Source organism: Hypanus sabinus, chromosome 4 (assembly GCF_030144855.1).
Source record: "Hypanus sabinus isolate sHypSab1 chromosome 4, sHypSab1.hap1, whole genome shotgun sequence".
Taxonomy (NCBI): Eukaryota; Metazoa; Chordata; class Chondrichthyes; order Myliobatiformes; family Dasyatidae; genus Hypanus; species Hypanus sabinus.
This window is the reverse complement of record NC_082709.1, coordinates 102,020,667-102,039,183: the sequence shown is the minus strand read 5'-3', so window position 1 is coordinate 102,039,183 and position 18,517 is coordinate 102,020,667. Positions and strand designations below refer to the sequence as shown.

Genomic DNA, 18,517 nt, shown 5'->3' with positions numbered 1-18,517 from the left:
ACCTCTCAAAGTACTTCATCACAGTAGATATGAATGCTCTTGGGCAACAGTTGTTGAGACAGCTCAAGCAACTCTTCTTGGCACTGGTATGATTGACACTCTTCGGAAGCAGGTGGGAACCTCCAACTGCACCAGTGAGAGATTGAAGATGTCCTTGAACACTCCTGCCAGCTGGTTGGCACAGGTTTTCAGTGGAACATGATGTCTTGTAAGGGTTCTCCCTCTTGAAAGGCTTCTGAGACAGAAATCGCAGGGTCACCAGATGCTGCAGAGACTTGCACAGCTGTAGTTTTATTCTCCCTTTCAAAGCATGTGTGTCCTGAAGAAGGGTCTCGGCTGAAACATTGATTATGCATTCATTTCCACAGATGCTGCCTGACCTGCAGAGTTCTTCCTGCATTTTGTGTGTGTTGCTTTGAATTTCCAGCATCTGCAGATTTTCTTGTGTTTATGCACAGAAAACACTAAGCTCATCCGGGAGGGAAGCAGTAGAGTCATTCATGATGTCAGGCTTCGTGCTGAGGGAAGTAAAGGCCTACAAACCCTGTCAGAGCTGGCGTGCATCCGGTTCCATCTTTAGGTCCAATCAGAATTGTTTTTATTGCTCTTAAAGTAGCCTTCCATAAGTTGCACCTGGACTTCTTGTGTAGTTGTGCATCACCGGTCTTGAATTCCACAGATCTAGCCCTCAGGAGACTATGAATCTCCAGGCTCATCCATGGCTTTTGGTTTCGGTATGTCCAGTATATTCTCGAAGGTACAACACACACTCATCTACACAGATCTTGATGAAGTCAGTGACACAATAGCATATTCATTCAGATTTGAAGATAAGTCTCTGAATATTGTCCAGTCCATCAATTCAAAGTAGTTCTGCAGGTGTTCCTCTGCCACCCATGACCATACCCTTGTGGTCCTCACCATTGGTGCTGTAGTTCTCAGTCTTCGCCTGTATGCCAGAAGTAAAAGTACACCCAGGTGATCGGACGTTCTGAAACGTTGATGTATGATGGCAGAGTAAGTGTTTTTGATGGTGGTGTAACAGTGTTCTAGAGTGTTGTCTCGTCTAGTTCTGGAGGTGATATGTTGGTGGTAGTTGGTCAGAGACTGGCCTGGTTGAAATCCCCTGCAATGGTAATGAAGGCATTAGGGTGCTCCGTTTTGTCGCTGCTGATCATTATGCCCAGCTCCTTCAGTGCCTGCCTGATATTGGCCAAGACTGGAATATACACCGCCACCAGGATTATGGCAAAAGACTATCCTGACAGATAAAATGGTTAACATGTGACACGCTAGGTAGGTCGGGTGAGCAGGACTGAGACAGACTGCCACACTGGCGAGTTTATCATGAAACACACTTCTTTTCCACCACCTTTAAAAGATTCCACTGTCCTGCCCTTACGGTGGAAGGTGAAGCCCTTGGGCTGCAGTGCTGCACCCTAAATGGTGAGTGTGAGCCATGTTTCCACAACGTACACAACGTACGCAGCCATCCCTGATGTCGCTCTGCTACAGCAATCTTGCGCTGAGGTCTTCAGTTTTATTTTCCCGAGCCTGTACATTCACCAGCAGAATAGTAGGGAGGGATGGTCTAAGGACTGTGCGTTTCAATTTTACTTGAAGACCAGCACACTTCCCTCATTTTCTTTTTCTTAAAGGGTAACTGCATTTACGACCCGAGTCTGTAGTCCAGACTCTGACAATTTTGAGGATTGATAGGTTTTGATTGATTGATTTTTAATGTCTTAGAACAACGTTGCTTACTGAAGTACCCAAGGCAGTGCTGGACCTCAGCTCTACTAGTCCTAAACTGGAATATTTGATGACTCCCTTCACAGCTGCACATAAAGTGTCACCACTTTCTGGCATCATCTTGAATTGGACAGCAAGAGAGGAGCAAAATGGCCAATCTTGATCTTTATGACAAGAGAGCCTGTGGGCTCCTTTGCTAGGCAAATGTAGACTGGGTAAGGACAATTACTATTAGAAGGCAGAGCTGGCTTGAGTTTAATGGCTCTGAGGTCAGTGTCCATTCGAGCAAATTCTGTACTTTGCCCACAAGATTTGTTTGTTTTTGTTCTCTGATTAAAGAGATCTGTCATTGTCAACCTGAACATGGCTTCTTTATATGTCGGTGTACTGGTTTCCTGGGTCCTCCAGCTGTTCTGTCTGACACAGTCCGCAGGTATGTTAATTACTCACAGCCTGCCAATTATAGTTAACCCTTTGCCAAGACATTGCTCAGTATGTTACTGTAAAATATTTGATTAATTTTCTGCCTGCTTTTTAAGGTTTCTCACTCACAGTAGGAAAGACTAAACAGTTGACTTATTTCTTTATAAGTGAGAAGCCTACAGAAGATGTTTGTGGTGGAGATGGGATAGATGTGAAGATTGTTTTTCCATTTGTACAAAAGGTATAGGATTGTTCTGAAAAAGGAATGTTTCAATAATTGACAAATACTCCCCTATATAGTGCAGTTTGTGTGTACTTATACAAAAGTATATTATACTTATATATTATATTATATGATATGAGCTTTGGTGCATTGTCACAGACACTGCAGTTAGGCCAGAGTCACTGCCTTCAATAAAGGATGCTCTGTCGCCAGCTTTACCAGTGTTATTTACTGGAGTAAGTAGCAGCACCAGAGAGTCAGAGATGCTACAGAGGTCTTGAGTCAGGGCTGTTGCTGCTTGTGGGCTACTCAGTGCAGTGATCCAGTTTCCCTGAAACACAGGAAGACATTTCATGTAACCCATTCCCTGTAACGCATCTGACAACTTTCCTACAATCCACCCACATCAGGGGTTATGACCTACCAGCTAACAAGTCATTGCGATGGAGCTGGATCATCTCGGGGAAACGGAGAACTCCACCAGGCAGGACCCAAGGTCAGGATGAAACTCAAACCCATTGTGGTGTTGATGTCAATGGACAGCTGGGTTCCTTGGGTAATGGCAGGCAGTGGTTGTGGTGTAGTTAATGAATGGGTTCAGTCCCTCAGTGTTCCTAAGCGTGAATGATATAATCGAGGACTAATAAGCCTTAGTCAGCATAATTTTCTCAAGGGAAAATCTTACTTGACAAATCTGATAGAATTCTTAGAAGAAGTAACAAGCAGGATAGATAATTGGTTAATGTTGTGTAATTGGATTTTCAGAAGGCCTTTGATAAAGTGCAAAACTTAAGGCTGCTTAACAAGCTATGAGCCCATGACATTACCCAGTAATTACCAACATACATTATCTAGTATGGATAACACAGTGGCTGATTAGCAAGAGGCAAAGAGTGGGAATAAAGGGAGCCTTTTCTGGCTACCTGCCAGTGATTAGTGGGGTCAGTGTTGGGACCGATTCTTTTTATGTTATATGTCAATGATTTGGATGATGAAATAGATGGCTTTGTTTACAGACAATATGAAGATGGGTGGAGGGGCAGGTATTTTTGAGGAAATAGGAAGTAGAAAGGCTTCAGAAAGACTTAGACAACTTAGGAGAATGGACAAAGAAAAGGCAACGTCGCAAAGTGTATGGTCACGCACTTTGGTAGTAGAAATGAAAGGGTTATTTGCTAAATATAGAGAAAATACAGAAAGCTGGGATGCAAAGGGACTTGGGAGTCCTTGTGCAGGATTTCTGGAAGGTTAATTAGCAGGTTGGGTCTGCGGTGAGGAAAGCAAATGCAATGTTAGCATTCATTTCAAAAGGACCAGAATATAAAAACAAGGAGGTAATGTTGATACAGAGATAAAGCACTGGTGCGGCCTCACTTAGAGTGCTGTGAGAGGTTTATCTTAGAAAGAATGTGCTGAAACTGGAGACTGTTCAAAGGTGCCTGATGAAAACAATTCCAAGATTGAATGTCTTGTCATGTGAAGAGTGGCTGATGGCTCTAGGCCTGTTTTCATGAGAAATCAGAAGAATGAGAGATGACATTGAAATCTATTGAATGGTGAAAGGCTTTGATTGAGTGGATGTGGAGAGGATGTTCCCTGTGGTGGAAGAGTTTAGACCAGAGGTCACAGCCTCAGCATGGAGGGGCATCCTTTTAGAATGGAGAAAGGGAGGAATTTCTTTAGCCAGAGGGTGGTGAATCTGTAGAATTTTTTTTTGCCAAAGACAGCTGTGGAGGCCAATTCCTTTATGTATATTCCTGACAGGTTCTTGATTGGACAGGGTGAAGGCAGGAGATTGGGGCTGAGTGGAAAATTGGATCAGCCATGATGAAATGGTGGAGCAGACTCGATGAGCCTAATGGACTCCTATATCTTATGGTCTAAAGTAATTAGACTGAGGAAGAGAAGATTGTACTGGATGCCAGTAAGATGTTGATGAGTAGGTTGCTCACCCAACACACAGAGGACGCATTGCAAGCCCCAGGAATACACTTGCATTTGCACCATCAGAAAGTTTCAACAGTGGCGAGTCCTGCAGCTGTAAATGGGGACCAGAGGAAGTGGTTGTAAATATATGATCAGATTAGGACCGGCAAACAGAAGCAAATTCTGGAACTTTCAGAGGGTTGCAAATGAGGCAATTCAGGCGACTGGTTGATTCACTGGACTTAAACAGGCAACCTGATGGATTTCCTTCAGCAGAAAAGCTGAGGCAGTTTTACTAAAGAACTGATGGGAAGGTGTGGGCAAGAAAAATGCCCACAGAGGTGACAAGCAGGCACTACAAGTGGACAGAGTGGGAAATAAATTGGAGCCTTGGCTGCCGAGGAGGGCACCTTGCTAGTCACATGGGTGCCAAAGCAGGGAATAATCTTGCTTGAGCATCTCTCACCATGTACAGTCCAATGATGGGATAGCGTAGAGCCTGTGAGGATGAAAACTGGGCAATGAGCTCATCTTATTGAGTGAGAGAGCGACGATAATAAGCACATTGATACTGGAGTCGGATTTGATGTGAGCGATTTGGGGAGGAGGAGTTTCGAAAGCCCACCCACCCAATCCAGGTGCGAGGCTGGTTCACTCTATATTGTGAGCTGATTTGGGGAGGCCAAGAACAGCTTCGGGTTGGGCAGTGTGGGCTGGACCCAGAGCATTTCGCTGGGGCAGGGCCCGGGTCCCAATGCGAAGCATGATCCACTGTTCAGACAATTTAAAGGTCAGCCCAGATAGACTAGAAAGGCAGGGCATCAGAAGCAGAATCGAAAGTCTCCACTCCTATAAACGTGGTCCCATTGCACACTGCCATACTGGGCTGAGAGTGATGAGTTTGCTAACGGGACTGCTCAGTCACTAATCACTGCTGCAAGCACTAGCATCGTGCAACATTCAAAAAACTGATTTTTTAAAAATCACATTTCCTCGCGGAACTCCTAGCGACCTCTCGCAGAACCCCAGTTGAGAAACCCTGCCATAGACCATAGTTGTATAGCACAGGAAGAAACCCTTCAGTCCAAACTGTCGATGCCAATCATGATGTCCATGAAAGCTAGACTGACTGGTTTGTGTTTGACCCATATTGCTCTAAAGCTTAAGCAGCCATGTACGTGTCCAAGTGTCTTTTGAAAGTTGCTATTGTACCTTCCTCAAACACTTCCTCTGGCAGCCCATCCAACTGCAACATGGTCACGTGGAGAATATGCAAACTTTACTAGGCAGGGTGCAGCTGCACACAGTCAGTAGTGATCTGGAAGCTTCTTGCACAGAGTATGCTAGAAGCAGATTTAAAAGTGAATTTCAAAAGGGTAGATAATTCTCAACAGACAAAATTACAGGGCAGTGAGAGGAGCCAGTTTAATTGTTGACTGGTCTTTCCAATTTTTAGAAATAATTAGGATATGTACATCCAAACAGATATGTAGCAAACCCAGAGGGAACTAATAATTTTTGGCAAAGAACCAGATGTAAAAAGATGAATGAAGGCACAAGAGATTTTACAGATGCTAGAGTCCAGGTGAGTAGATGGGGGAGGGGTGCTGGTCTCTGCACGAAGCATCGACTAAACAGTTCCGTCGATAAATAATGCCTGACCTGCTGAATTCATCACGATGAATGAAGCATGATTTAATAAAAGACAGAGCTGAGATTATAACATGCTTAGCGAGGAGAAGAAATTGATGGGGTGTGGCATGTGGAGTGAGCTGTGGTGGGTGTCCGTTACAGGGAAACAGATTCCCCGATTTGGTAAGTGGGTCAAAGGGCGCTCTTTGCAAATACCACATTAGCTATTTATTTTTAAAACAGTGAAACGCTCAACCAAACAAGTATTTACCTAAGCACCCTCAGTTACAAGGCTACAGCGATAACCCATTCAATAACCCTTCATGATAAACTCTAAACTGAGCGTCCAAAGTGATCAGACAAAATTAACACTAAACACACATACTTAGCCAAACTATGCTCAAACGCTGTTCACCGTTTCCACACTGATCACTTAACTGAGAGGTGTTTACCAGATTAAAACCCCGGGGCGTGACGTCACCGGCTCAATGGAAGCTAGTGGGAGGAGCTTCAATGCTCCTCACACCGGCCGGTCGCCACCCTTCGCTGAGTTTGTCAGTCAAGCCCCTCACTGTAACATCCCAGCACTCGAAAGCCACAGCACTGTGACACTCACCCCACAGGTTGGTATAACCCTCTCCCCACCCTCGAGGGCTCTCCACCCAGAATTATCAACCCACCAGTGTAATACAGTAGTCCTCCAGCCTCTCCATGTCCCCCAAAGCCAGCAACTCCCCCAGAGTATATGGAGTTGGCACGACAGAGGTAATGCGTGAGAGTTCCTAGGACAGCCTGGATGTATCGTACAGGGAAAAGGCTTTCTGCCTCTGTGGTTTGCTTCCTACTGTGTCACTCTCATGAGCAGAGTGCTTGTTTAGGCTATGTTAGCAACAGTCACACTGTCCCACAGAAACCCACAGGGAGGCCTGGGTACCGCATATCCAGCAGGTAGCGTTTAGAGTCCAGGGAGTGCCCGCCTTCAAGGCACCATTTGGCGTCGACACTGCAGGTCACCGCTCCTGTGCACTCACTGTGCTCCACTGACTGGTTGGACCTGTGCTCATGGTATCGCCTGACTCTCAGAGTCAGCACCTTGGGATTAGACAAATCATTGCCTGGGAAGTACCAGCCCTTACACCACGGCGGGTTACAGAGACTCAAATTCTTTAAGGCCATTCCCCTACAATGGCTGGAATGGGCTACTCCCTCCCGGCTTTCCCCAAAACCTGAGAAGCTGGACGAGTTCCTCCAACAGTCCTGTTTTCAGCACCAGCCCTTCAACAGCATGTGTCAGCACCCTCACGTGGACCCAACCGTCCAAAGCTTCAGAGTGCTTTTGCATACTCATACGCCATCCATAGGAACCGCTAACCCACTCTCACAGCCGCTAGTGCCGCATGGGGGAGGGGTTAAACTCCAGTTGCAGGGGGTGGGAACCAGTGGAGAGGTCATGGAGATAGACAGTGTTAAGCCCTCCAGCAAAGTCAGGACTCAAAGGTTGAGTAAGTTGCAACTGAGCTGTGTATATTTCAATGCCTTGAGTGTCGTGGGAAAGGCGGCTGAGCTCAGGGCTTGGGTCAACCCCTGGAACAATGACATTGTAGCCATTGGTGAGACTTGGTTGCAAGAGGGACGGGACTGGTAGCTCAATATTTCAGGGTTCCATTATTTTAGACGCGACAGAGTGAGAGGGATAAGAGATGTCATGGCAGTTCTCAGTCAGTATAGACTGGAGAACTCTTTGAGTGAGGCTTTATGGGTGGAACTGAGAAATAAGAAATGCATCGCCACGTTAATGGGTCTATAAGCAGAAGGGATCTTGACACGAAGCCCTGATATGGAACCTTGACACAGATCTTTGACTCAGAGAAACTGTCTCATAGGTAAACTTTGAAACTGGAACTAAACTTAGAACAAATGGTTCTAAGCGATCAGGAAATGTAGTTTCCTCACAGGAAAAAAGACCAGTGAACTGGCAACTAGTGGTTGTGACATAAAGGTTCTTATACTGAGTCTTTGGCAGAAACCAGGTGTGCCATCATGAAAGAGATTTGGAAGCAATTAGGGAAATTAAGGATTGGGACCATGGTATAATCAAAGAAAATAAGGAACAAGATAGGGAATTAATGATCGGGACCATGATAGTAACCCCAACCCCCCAAACGGGAGTCTTCAGGCGATCCCCCAGGCTTGTCCAGATGGAAATCACAGATGAGGGAAGGATCCATGATGAAGGAGTGGGGAATCCAGGAACATTCCTCTGGACCGTATCTTTCCCAATCAACCAGATGTTGGAGGCCCTTGCCTCCATGGCACACATCCAATAATCGCCAGATGGGTGGTCGTCAATGACCAGGGCGGGTGGAGGGAGTTTAGCAGGAGGGCATAAAGAGTTGATAGATACCGGCTTCAATTGGGAAATGTGGAATGTAGGATGGATGTGCATAGATTTGGGTAGTTTGAGTCGGACCGCCGAGGGATTGATAAAACTCTGCCATTTCTGCACTGCAATTGGGTAAATCTCCTGGATCTGATGGCTTTTCTGCAGAATTTTATAAATAATTTTCCTCATTGCTTTTGCCTCAATTATTCTTAGTTCCAGCTGATTCGTTTAAACACGGTAATTTGCCAGCATCATTTAATGAGGCATGTATCATTCTTTTAGCCAAAAAAGGTAAAGATCCAACAGAGTGTTCTTCGTATAAGCCAATTTCTTTGTTAAATATCAATGTTAAAACTTTGGCTAATGTTTTGGCTCGTAAATTTGGAGAATTTTTTACCTTCTATTATTTCTGAAGGGCAAACTGGTTTTATTAAAAATCGCCTTTCTTTTTTAATATACAGTATTTATTTGATATCTTATATTCACCCTCAGTTGGGACTCCTGAATGTGTCACTTCTCTTGATGCAGAGAAAGCATTCAATTGTGTGGAGTGGAATTACTTTTTTGCGGATTTAGAAAAAAATTGATTTTGGACAAAGTTTTATTTCATGGATTAAATTGTTATAGTCATGTCCCACTGCTTCTGTTTTGACCAACTCTCAGCAATTTCAGTCTTTTAGCCTTAAAAGTGGCACCCGACAAGGATGCCCTTTAAGTCCCTTACTTTTCGATTTGGCTATAGAGCCACTGGTGATTGCATTTCATAGCTGTGCTGAATTGATGGGGGACTTGGAGGGGAGGTATTGAGCATCAAGTATCTCTTAATGCCAATGATATTTTACTTTTTATATCAAATTCGACTACTATTTACCAATGTGGTATGGCATTTCCTAATTTCCGTTTATATTATTGGGCAGCCAATATTCATTGTCTTACTTTTTGATCCTTCTTTCATAATCAATCTGACTGTCCAAAATGGGTGGCAATAGAGTTGAACTCTAGTAAGGACCTCTCCATTTCTGCACTTCTTGGATCCGCACTTCCTTGTCACTTGCCTAGACTAATTGTTAATCCTCTTATTGGACATACTCTGAGAATATCAGAAAATATAATAGCCACCATAGTTTCTCTCTCTCTAGTCCTATTTTACACAATCATCTTTTCCTACCTTCTATGCAAGACTCAACATTTCATGGTTGGTACAGAAAGGGCATTAGGCACTTTGAAGATCTTTTCATAGGTAATCATTTTGCAACTTTTCAACAACTGTCTGTAAAGTTTAACTCACTTCTTTAGATATCTTCAAATTTGACATTTCATTAACCCTTTAATATCAAATTTTCCTGAGATGTCCGAGAAAATCTTTGTGGACCTGTTTCTTTGTATTAATCCATTGGGTAAAGGTTTAATATCTACTATTCATGGTAAGTTAGTGATCTTGAGGCATGCCCCCTTCAATAAAATGAGAACTGCCTGGGAACATAATTTAAATATTTCTTTATCTGATGTAGATTGGGTTTTAATTCTTGTCAGTTAACTCAACCTCTTTATGTGCTCGCCACTGTCTTTTGTAGTTTAAGGTTGTACATAGGGCTCATATGTCTAAAACTAAATTATCTCAGTTTTATCTTGACATTAGCCCCGTTTGTGACAAGTGTAAAGGGGGCAAGGCTTCTCTTATTCATATGTACTGGGCTTGTCCTAGTCTAGAGAAAGTCTGGAGAGAAGTTTTTTTAACTTTATCCCATATTTTTAATTGCCACTTAGAACCTAACCCTCTGATTGCTTTTTTGGCACATTGGGTGAATTAGACATGCATTTGAGTCCAACTAAATGTCAAACATTATCTTTTGCCTCTCTTTTGGCTAGATGGTTGGTTCTTCTCAGGTGGAGAGATGTTGCCCCACCCACTCGTGCTCAATGCCTTAGTGATATTATGTCCAGCTTAGACCTTGAAAAGGTTCATTATTCACTTCTCAATTCAGACATAAAGTTTCATAAGGTGTGGGGACCCATTCTTGAATACCTTCATAACTCCTCTTTAGATTAAGTTTATCCTCTTTTTGTACTATAATCCCTTACTTTCAGCTTTTTTTCCTGTAAATTTTACAGTTGATGTGAATTACATTATAGTTTTGGTAGTAGGCATTATATTTTCATTTTAAAAAATATATATTTACAGCTCTGTGGGGTCGAATGCGCCAATTAATTTTTCTTTTACACATTGATGGTTGACCTGGAGTTTTGTAATTGGAGGGTGGGGAAGACACTAACTTTATATGATTTTATTTTGGGTGCTTTTTCCTTATTGTTATGAATTATATATTAGACACATTTGTTTTACACTGTATAAATCTCCATTTTGTTGATGGTTTTCTTTTGTAGTTGTATTGTAGAAACTCAAAAACTTAAAAAAAAAAGTTTGCAAACCCCAGAAATCGCTGGAGTTGCTTGAGTGTCGTAGGTGTTGGCCACTCCAGTACCACCTGGATCTTTTCAGGATCTGCTCTCACTTGCCGGCTCTCGATGATGTATCCTAAGAAACTGACTGAAGGCATGTGAAATTCGCACCTCGGCTTTTACGAATAGTTTGTTCTCCCAAAGCCTCTGCAGAACCTGACGGACATAGTGGGTGTGTTCCTGAAGAAGATTAAAATGTCATCCAAATAAACAAGCATGAAGCAGTTAATGAAATCTCTAAGGACATCATTTATCAGGGCTTGGAAAATGACGGGAGCATTGGTGAGGCCAAATGGCATGACCAGGTATTTGAAGTGACCAAGAGGGATGTTGAACGCAGTGTTCCACTCATCTCCCTCCCTTATCCTGACCTGGTATTAGGCACTTTGTAGGTCCAACTTGGAGAAGATGGCTCCGTGAAGTGGTTCAAAAGCAGAGTTGAGAAGGGGCAGTGGATACTTATTCCTTATGGTGATGCTATTTAGGCCTCAGCAATCAATGCAGGGGAACAGTGAGCCGTCCTTCTTTCCCACAAAGAAGAAACCTGCACTAATAGGGGAGGATAAGGGCTGGATAATGCCTGCCGTGAAAGATTCATTTAAGTATGCCTCCATTAACTCCCTTTCTGGCCGGGACAAGTCATACAGCCGATTGGTGGGTAGAAGGGCCCTGGGGAGAAGGTTGACTGAGCAATCATAAGGGCAGTGTGGTGGCAGGGAAAGGGCCCATTGTTTGCAAAACACTTCTCCCAGATCGTGGTACTCTACTGGAACCTTGGATAGGTCAGGGGTCTCAGTGGCAGACAAGGTCATGGTGACTTTCACAGGGGAAAGGGCCGATTGAAGACAAGATGAGTGACAGAACGGGCTCCAGCTGGCTATCTTCCCCATAGACCGGTCGATGTGAGGATTATGGTGAACCAACCAGGGATACTCAAGAACTATAGGAGCTTGAGGTGAGGAAATTAAGTTAAATTGTACCTGCCCGGAGAGAATTAGAGACAGGGGTGGTGTGTAGTGTGTGATTTGGGCCAGAAGTCTGCTGTCCAGCACCCAGATCTCCAGAGGGGCACTCAAAGGCTCCCGAGGAATTCCAACCCAGGAAGCTATGTCTTCATCCAGAAGATTGCCCTCAGCACCAGAGTCCAGTAGAGCTGACAGAGACAGGGATTATTTGTTGTAACATAAAGCAGCCGGGATCTGCATCCGGATTCAGGGAACAGAAGGGAATGTTGTCCGGCTCACCATGGTCCACTTTCTACTAGAGAGCCTTCCTTCTTTGACCGAAGGGGACAGGTAGCTTGGAAGTGGGCGGACGGGCTGCAATATAGACACTCACCGGCTTTCAATCTCTAGAGTCGCTCAGCGGGAGAGAGGCAGTGCCATCCATCCCAGCTGCATGAGTTCCTCTCCCGGGGTGGTGAAAATGGCTGGACTGGGAGCTACTCTTGGAGCAGGAGGAGGAGAGGGACTTGTTCTTGTGGGTAGTGGAAATGAGTGCCGTGGAATGGCCAATGGTGGTAGACGACTAGATCGAAGACAGTTGTCCAGCCTGGTGGCTAGGGAGATCAACGTGTCATCTCTGCCTCCAGCTCATCCTTCGCCATGTTGCTGAGGCCATTCCAGAAAAACTCTTGGAATGCCTCATCATTCCACCCTGAGTCGGCCGCTAATGTCTGGAACTCCACAGAATACTCGGCGACACTACGGGAGCCCTGACAGAGGATGAGTAGATACTTCGCAGCATCTTTACCATGGACGGGCTGGTTAAAGACCTTTCTCATCTCTGTGATAAAGGTGGGGAATGACTTGTTACAGGGTCTTCGTGACCATTGGGTTCATTGTGGCCAGTTCATTCTGTTGCAATGAGCGACTGGAGCAAACCCAAGTGCAGGGCACAGGCCCAGTAGATAATCCAGCTGTTTATCCCAGAGGCCACAACAACCCCATGATGTAATCTACCTTTGACTTGTCCGATGGGTAAGCGGACGACTGATGATCAAACACCAAGGAGCATTGCAGAAGGAAGGCCCAGCACTTTTCCAGATCCCCAGTGTAGTGTTCTGGTTCAGGTATGTCTGGCTGTCTTGGCGGGGGTGTTGCTGACACGAAGGGAGTTGCCACTACAGACTGTCCGGACTGGTTAGACAGAGTTCCAGGAGAGGAAGGGGTAAGATTAGTGGATACATGGTCCATCTGGTTACCAATCTTTGTTATGTTAGCGGACAGGGAACGGAGGTTGTCCACAACATCCCGGAGGAGTTGATTGTGCAGACTCAGTAGGGAGCCCTGGCTGGCAAGGGCTTGTTACAGGGTCTTCGTGACCATTGGGTTCATTGTGGCCAGTTCATTCTGTTGCAATGAGCGACTGGAGCAAACCCAAGTGCAGGGCACAGGCGCAGAGAGTGAGTTTGGATGTTTTACATGGGTGTAAACACCAAACAGCAAGCAGAAGGGATCTTGACACAAGGCCTTGACTCAGAGAAATAAAGTCTCATAGGTACCTTGAAACTGGAACTAAATTTAGAACAAACAATTCCAAGCAATCAGGAAATGTTGTTTACTCACAGGAAAAAATGACCAATGAACTGACAACTAGTGGTTGTGATGTGGAGGTTCTTATACTAAGTCTTTGATGGAAACCAGGTGTGTCATCATTAAAGAGAATTGGAAACAATTAGGGAAATTGATGATCGGGACCATGGCATAATCAAAGAAAATTAGGTGCAAGATAGGGAATTAATGATTGGGTTCATGACAGAGCGAATCATAAGAGTCTGCTCTACTCTCAGTCCCCCATCTTCACCATGTATTCAGCAAAGTCAACACTCACATAGCGGAATCAATGTGTGCGCATGAATCGGGGAATCAATGTCTGCACGTGAATTGGGGAATCAATGTGTGTGTGCATGAACGAGGGAAGGGAAGATGCAGTGATTAGGGCATCCAGGATTCTTGGCTTCATTAACTGGGGCATAGAAAATAAAAGCACGGAGACAATTGTACAACATTATAAAACTCTGGCCACAGCAAAGCTGAAGAATTGTGTGTACCACACAGTAGAGTGGATGTCATTACACTGTAAGGAGATTCACCACAATGTTGCCTGGAGTTTATCAGTTATGAGTGAAGTTGAGTGTATTGTCATATGCACAAATACATGTACAATGAAAATGTTACTTGCAGCAGCATCCCAAGCACATAGCATCAAACAAGCAGTTTAATTTTAACACAAATTATACACCTTTTTTTTACAAGAAAGAATACAATTAGAACAAGAAATAGGTGAGATTGGATGAGCTTGATTTACTGGCCTTGCAATGGACAATGCGTTAAAGTATCCAAATCTTGAGAGGCAGAGAAAGTCTGAAATGAAATCTCTCCCTAGCAGAGGTGTCTAAAATTCAAGATCATAGGTTTAAGGAAGAAATAGGAGTTTTATAGGGGATCATGAAGAATGTTTTCACTTTGAGAGCGATTGGGAAATGAGACACCCTGCCTAAGGGGTGGTGAAATCAGAGACTCTTAAAGCATTTAAGAAGTATGTTGTGGAACACAAGGCTGGTAGGTGGGATTAGCAAGGATGGTGTGGGCTGAAGGATCTGCTCAGTACCTGCAAACTCCATGATTCTACGTGAGGATCAGAAGTGAATGGTTGGGTATCTGAAGGAGAAGCAGCCATATTGCTGTAAGGCCAAGGCAACCAATGTAGACAGAGCAAAGGTGTGCTGGCTCTGATATATACCTTGTATGCAGGCACAAGAGACTGCAGATCTGGAGTCTGGAGCAACACACAATCTGCTGGAGAAACAGTGCAGAGTTTTGACCTGAAATTTCGACAATTCCTTGCTCCCAGGAATACTTTATAACTCACTGAGTTCCTGCAGCAGGTTGTTTGTATCTTTACAGTGTGAGTGCGTTTTTGCATCGGGTTTGTTTTACTGTTGTCTCATTAACTGCATGAAATATTAATTTCCCCATTTTAAGACAATGGGGTATTTCATCGATTAATATTAAGTTGATTTGGGATCAGACTTTACTCCAAACCGACATTATTAAATTAGCAAACTGAGTGTTGAGGAAAGAAAGAAGCAATAATAACCAGAGTCCTAACAATCGGACACGTTGGTTTAATCAGTCTCAGTGTTGTGTACACAAGAATATCTGTGTAGAGTTGAGTGAGTGTGGTGATGTGCTGATCGCAATTTGTCATGCCAGTCTTCCTGCAGGAGGGTGAAGCTAAGAGCCTATTGCACAGAAGACAGCGAGCTAATAGGCTCTTGGAAGAGCTGAAAAGAGGGTCTGTTGAGCGAGAGTGTTTCGAGGAAAAATGCTCTCGTGAAGAAGCAAGAGAAGTGTTTGATAATGAATCGAGAATGGTAAGATACATTTGAAGAACCTCGTTGGGCTCAGGGGATGAATATGAATGAATAAAATTGTTAGAAGGAAGCATGCAAAACCAGCAAGCCTATCTGTCAGATAGAATATTTTCTGTGGTAATTAGGGAGAGGTTGGAAATATATCTCGTCAAGTTAGAAGAATCACAGACCAGTTACCGTGAATTCCATTCAGTCAGAATCCCTTACCCATCTATCTCGGACCTTCACAGTCACCTCTTTCTTATTCTCTCAGATATTTTTATCACATAAAACATTCACCAATCACAATCACTTCACAATATAACACCTCACTGCAAACCAAATTCCCAACAAAACCTCAAAACTGGGTGTACCCGAACCCCTTCACTCTCCCTCACCCAGTGTACCCGAACCCCTTCACTCTCCCTCACCCAGTGTACCCGAACCCCTTCACTCTCCCTCACCCAGTGTACCCGAACCCCTTCACTCTCCCTCACCCAGTGTACCCGAACCCATTCACAGTCCCTCACACAGTGTAACTGAACCAACTCGCCCTCCCTCACCCAGAGTACCCGAACAATTCAGACTCCATCACCCAGTGTACCCAAACCCCTCCACCCTCCCTCACACAGTGTAACTGAACCAACTCGCCCTCCCTCACCCAGTACCCGAACCATTCAGCCTCCATCACCCAGTGTACCCGAACCCCTCCACCCTCCCTCAACCAGTGTACCTGAACCCCTTCACTCTCCCACAACCAGAGTACCTGAACCCCGTCACTCTCCCACAACCAGAATACCCGAACCCCTTCACTCTCCCTCACCCAGTGTACCAGAACCCCTCCACCCTCCCTCAACCAGTGTACCTGAACCCCTTCACTCTCCCACAACCAGAGTACCCGAACCCCTTCACACTCCCTCACCCAGTGTACCTGAACCCCTTCACTCTCCCTCACCCAGTGTACCTGAACCCCGTCACTCTCCCACAACCAGAGTACCCGAACCCCTTCACCCTCCCTCACCCAGTGTACCTGAACCCCTTCACTCTCCCTCACCCAGTGTACCTGAAACCCTACACACTCCCTCACCCAGTGTACCTGAACCCCTTCACTCTCCCACACCCAGTGTACCTGAACCCCTTCACTCTCCCACACCCAGTGTACCCGAACCCATTAACTCTCCCTCACCCAGTGTACCCGAGCCCATTCACAGTCCCTCACACAGTGTACCTGAACCCGTTCACCCTCCCTCACCCAGTGTACCTGAACCCCTTCACACTCCCTCAACTAGTGTACCCGGACCCCGTCACTCTCCCTCACCCAGTGTACCCAAACCCCTTCATTCTCCCTCACCCAGTGTACCAGAAACCCTTCACAGTCCCTAACACAGTGTACCCGAACCCGTTCACTCTCCCTCATCCAGTGTACCTGAAACACTTCAATCTCCCTCGGCCAGTGTACCCGAACCCCTTCACTCTCCCACACTCAGTATACCTGAACCCTTCACTCTCCCTCACCCAGTGTACCCGAAACCCACACCCAGTGCACCTGAACCCCTTCACTCTCCCACACCCAGTGTACCCGAACCCCTTCACTCTCCCTCACCCAGTGTACCCGAACCCCTTCACTATCCCACACCCAGTGTACCCGAACCCCTTCACTCTCCCTCACACAGTGTACCCGAACCCCTTCACTCTCCCACACCCAGTGTACCGGAAACCCTTCACTCTCCCTCACACAGTGTACCTGAACCCCTTCACAGTCCCACACCCAGTGTACCTGAACCCCGTCACACTCCCTCACCCAGTACCCGAAACCCTTCACTCTCCCTCACCCAGTGTACCTGAAAGCCTTCACGCTCCCTCATCCAGTGTACCCGAACCCCTTCACTCTCCCTCAACCAGTGTATCTGAACATCTTCACTCCCCCTCACCCAGTGTACCCGAACCCCTACATGCTCGCTCACCCTGTGTACCCGAACCCATTCACTCTCCCACACCAAGAGTACCCGAACCCGTCCACCCTCCATCAACCAGTGCACCTGAACCCCTTCACTCTCCCTCACCCAGTGCACCTGAACCCCTTCACTCTCCCTCATCCAGTGTACCTGAACCCGTTAACTCTCGTTCACCCAGTGTACCTGAACCCCTTCACCCTCCGTCACCCAGTGCACCTGAACCCCTTCACTCTACCTCACCCAGTGTACCCGAACCATTCAGCTTCCCACACCCAGTGTACCCGAACCACTCCACCCTCCCACAACCAGAGTACCTGAACCCCGTCACTCTCCACAACCAGAGTACCCGAACCCCTTCACTCTCCCTCACCCAGTGTACCTGAACCCCTCCACCCTCCCTCAACCAGTGTACCCGAACCCCTTCACCCTCCCTCACCAAGTGTACCTGAACCCCTTCACTCTCCCACACCAAGTGTACCCGAACCCCTTCACTCTCCCACACCCAGTGTACCTGAACCCCTTCACTCTCCCTCACCCAGTGTACCTGAACCCCGTCACTCTCCCACAACCAGAGTACCCGAACCCCTTCACCCTCCCTCACCCAGTGTACCTGAACCCCTTCACTCTCCCTCACCCAGTGTACCTGAAACCCTACACACTCCCTCACCCAGTGTACCCGAACCCCTTCACTCTCCCACACCCAGTGTACCTGAACCCATTCACTCTCCCACACCCAGTGTACCCGAACTCATTCACTCTCCCTCACCCAGTGTACCCGAGCCCATTCACAGTCCCTCACACAGTGTACCTGAACCCGTTCACCCTCCCTCACCCAGTGTACCCGGACCCCGTCACTCTCCCTCACCCAGTGTACCCAAACCCCTTCACACTCCCTCAACCAGTGTACCCGGACCCCGTCACTCTCCCTCACCCAGTGTACCCAAACCCCTTCATTCTCCCTCACCCAGTGTACCAGAAACCCTTCACAGTCCCTAACCCAGTGTACCCGAACCCGTTCACTCTCCCTCACCCAGTGTACCTGAAACACTTCAATCTCCCTCGGCCAGTGTACTCGAACCCCTTCACTCTCCCACACTCAGTATACCTGAACCCTTCACTCTCCCTCACCCAGTGTACCCGAAGCCCACACCCAGTGTACCTGAACCCCTTCACTCTCCCACACCAAGTGTACCCGAACCCCTTCACTCTCCCACACCCAGTGTACCCGAACCCCTTCACTCTCACTCACCCAGTATAACCGAACCCCTTCACTCTCCCACACCAAGTGTACCTGAACCCCTTCACTCTCCCACACCAAGTGTACCCGAACCCCTTCACTCTCCCACACCCAGTGTACCCGAACCCCTTCACTCTCCCTCACCCAGTGTACCCGAACCCCTTCACTC

The 18,517-nt window shown here is 46.3% G+C and overlaps 1 protein-coding gene across 1 annotated transcript in view; it reads left to right on the top strand.

Annotated features, from left to right (window-relative positions):
* Positions 1-2,115: 2,115 nt before the first annotated feature.
* Positions 2,116-18,517, top strand: part of LOC132392150 (coagulation factor VII-like) — a 369,356-nt gene continuing 352,954 nt past the window's right edge. Inside the window, exons 1-2 of the mRNA XM_059966000.1 lie at positions 2,116-2,185; positions 15,017-15,177. Coding sequence (XP_059821983.1) covers positions 2,116-2,185; positions 15,017-15,177 — 231 coding nt within the window. The remainder of the gene's footprint in view (positions 2,186-15,016; positions 15,178-18,517) is intronic.